The 3,092-nt window shown below is 29.9% G+C and overlaps 1 protein-coding gene across 1 annotated transcript in view; it reads left to right on the forward strand.

The window, feature by feature from the left end:
• Positions 1–912: 912 nt before the first annotated feature.
• Positions 913–3,092, forward strand: part of LOC101491566 (glucan endo-1,3-beta-glucosidase 3-like) — a 4,586-nt gene continuing 2,406 nt past the window's right edge. Inside the window, exons 1-2 of the mRNA XM_073367851.1 lie at positions 913–1,166; positions 2,667–3,091. Of these exons, the coding sequence (XP_073223952.1) occupies positions 1,112–1,166; positions 2,667–3,091 (480 nt within the window). The 5' untranslated portion in view covers positions 913–1,111. The remainder of the gene's footprint in view (positions 1,167–2,666; position 3,092) is intronic.

A 3,092-nucleotide genomic window follows, 5' to 3' on the forward strand; every position in this document is an offset into this window, starting at 1 on the left:
TCATAATTCAAGGTACTTATACATATTATAATATCAACAATTTATTTATATAAAAATGGTTGATATTATTATTTTTTTTAAAATTAAAATTAAGTGTTAACTTTAAAAGATCCTAGAAGGAAGTGGTTTTCTGGTATGTCCTGTCACACCAATCAGCATCTCTCCTCGATTGTACCATGTACCAATACAACAGTAGGACCAATAAAATGAAATAATAATACTACTGACTTTGTTACAACAGAATCATTAATAAATTAAATTAACTAATTTTCTTAATTTCATTAATTCAATTAAAATAAGTTTAATATTAAATTAAGGTGTAATATTCATTCATTTATTTAAATTAGTGCATTTACAAACACAAACAGTGAATCAAACATTTATATAGTAAAGCCTGAAAATGTTGTCCTTGAATGAATTATATAGACTCTGTTATCAATCTCAGACTTGTATTGGATTCCTGACACACACATTCATATCTATGGTCTATGACAATGGATCACTCACGTTTTAAAAAAAACACCAAAGAATCATGTTTACATTTCAACCATTTACTTTTAACATGAGGGAATTATTTTCATAGTCTATAAATATACTATATAAATACACAAGAATTTAATTAACATACAAAATAGATAAATGTACGGGTAAATAATTTTTGTAAGTGTTCACTTTAAATAAAAATTTAGCAATAGTACTTTTCATCTTTTTATTTGTAATAATAACTCAATGAAAGTCATTTTAATAAAAAATACATATTTTTTAAAATTTAATTTATTAATTAATATTGATTAAATTATTGTCTTTAAAATTTAGAGAACTTTTTAAATGTGAATAATTTATTAGGAGAATTTACCTATAAAATAAAAAATACTAATTTTAAAAATCACACCCTTTTGTGTTTTGACCACAAAAAAGACTAAAAGCTTCTCCTCTTTCATTTCACAACTCTCTCTCTCTCTCAAAAGGTGCAAACTTTATTTCCTTTTAGTTTTGTTTTCCCCTCCCTCCAAATTTTTAGCTCCTATACTATGTTTTTCTGTTCTTAGTAGTGAAACTAGGCACACTCCTCTTTCTGTACAGTGCATTTTTTCCAAGGGAAGAAACTTCAATGGCTGTGATGCTTCTTTTTTATCTGCTTTCAATCTCTCTCTCTACTCATGGAGGTAAACTTTTTATTCTTATTTTTCTCTTATTTCTTTGTTTCCTTTCTGTTATTTCTATGCTCATTTCAGCATTAACAAAAATATATTTATGTATAGTGAGAAAGATAAAATTATTTGATTGCATTAGAAGTTGAGAAATGAGGAATAGGATTTTGAGGGTAACTGTCTAAAAGCACAACCTTTTCTAAAAGAGCATGAAAATGCTGAAACAGAAAGATATGAAATAATAATAAAAATATTTTATTTTTTAATTCCTTGGCTAGACATATGGTTATTGTAATAAAATAGTTTCTTTTATGTTGTTTAGAATCTTTGATCTGTCCTACCAATTTTTTAGTTGGATTTTTAGGTAGTGGTTGGTTGCCAGCTCATTCTTTTGCAATTTGCACTTAACTTCATTTTTTATTTTTATAAAAAATATGATTGGACTAAAATACCCTTATTGAGAATGCTAATGATGAGAAATAAAATCAATTGGGTTTGTCTCAATCAAGTGAGTTTGTACCACTGTGACCTTGCTTCCATGTATAACTCACGAAAAATTGAGGGTGTAACATTTCTATAGCTAAATCCATGTCCCAAAATAATGCACACGGAATGGGGATGGAGTTTCATATATCCGTGACCATTCGATTGAGATCGGATAGTAAAGTTCAAAATTGATAATTTTAGTTTTTAGAGAAAAAAAATCATAATATACTTTTTTGGATCATCTGATCAAGATTGGACGTTCATGAATTGCCTGAATGCTATGTGACTACATTGGATCCAAATCAAGGAATGCATATGGGATGATAGATAAACTAATTTTGATTTTTGTCATCATATCTTGACGTTTCTGATTGAAGACGTGTCCTGATGTCCAACACCGACATATATTAATGAGATTATATTCAATTATTTTATTTTCTCAAATTATTATCGGTATCGACGTATCAAGATCAGTGTCGTGTCTAATGCCTATGTTATTATTTGTACTTCATAGTGCTTCATAGGTCATTATATGATCATCTATCATGTCGTTCATTTAATTTTTTTTTACAAAGGAGATAACTTATTTTTCATTTCTTAATTATAGTAATTTTAAAATATTTCTAAAAATCAAGTAAAAGGGTGATTGAAATATTACATGATCATTTATCATGTCATTCATTCAATTTTTTAAAATCTTGAGTATATGTCCTTAGATAGACTTAACCCTCCAAAACTCTCTAAAACCAACTCTCAAGATTTAATACAAAGTCTATATGTGGAAATACATTCGAGATTTTAAACTACTAATGTAATGATGTCCACATATGGATTTAGTTGCGATACGCAATTTAGTACAAAATTTTGTCAAATAACGGCTACAGCGCTGTAGCGTAGTGGAATTTAAACAAAATTCTATTTTCTGCTATCCAAGATTAACACATTGTTATTCACAGCTTTATTCATCAGCATCATATTTTCATGGATGATTTAATCACTGAAATTTCTTGTTGCTTTTTTTGTCTGCAGATGCTTATATTGGTGTCAACATTGGCACAGATGTAACAAACATGCCAAGTCCAACAGAAACAGTATCCCTTCTTAAGGCTCAAAGCATCCAACATGTGAGACTCTACGACGCTGACAGATCCATGCTTCTTGCACTAGCCAAGACAGGAATCCAAGTAATTGTTTCTGTTCCTAACGATGAGCTACTCGGAATCGGTCAGTCCAACGCAACCGCTGCGAATTGGGTTACTCGCAATGTCATAGCTCATGTCCCTTCTACCAACATTACTGCCATAGCAGTCGGTTCCGAAGTCTTAACTTCACTCCCAAATGTAGCTCCTGTTCTTGTTTCTGCTCTACAGTTCATTCATTCTGCACTTGTTGCAGCTAATCTTGATCAGCAAATTAAAGTATCTACACCACTCGCTTCTTCGATTATACTCGACT

This window comes from Cicer arietinum, chromosome 4 (genome assembly GCF_000331145.2).
Source record: "Cicer arietinum cultivar CDC Frontier isolate Library 1 chromosome 4, Cicar.CDCFrontier_v2.0, whole genome shotgun sequence".
Taxonomy (NCBI): Eukaryota; Viridiplantae; Streptophyta; class Magnoliopsida; order Fabales; family Fabaceae; genus Cicer; species Cicer arietinum.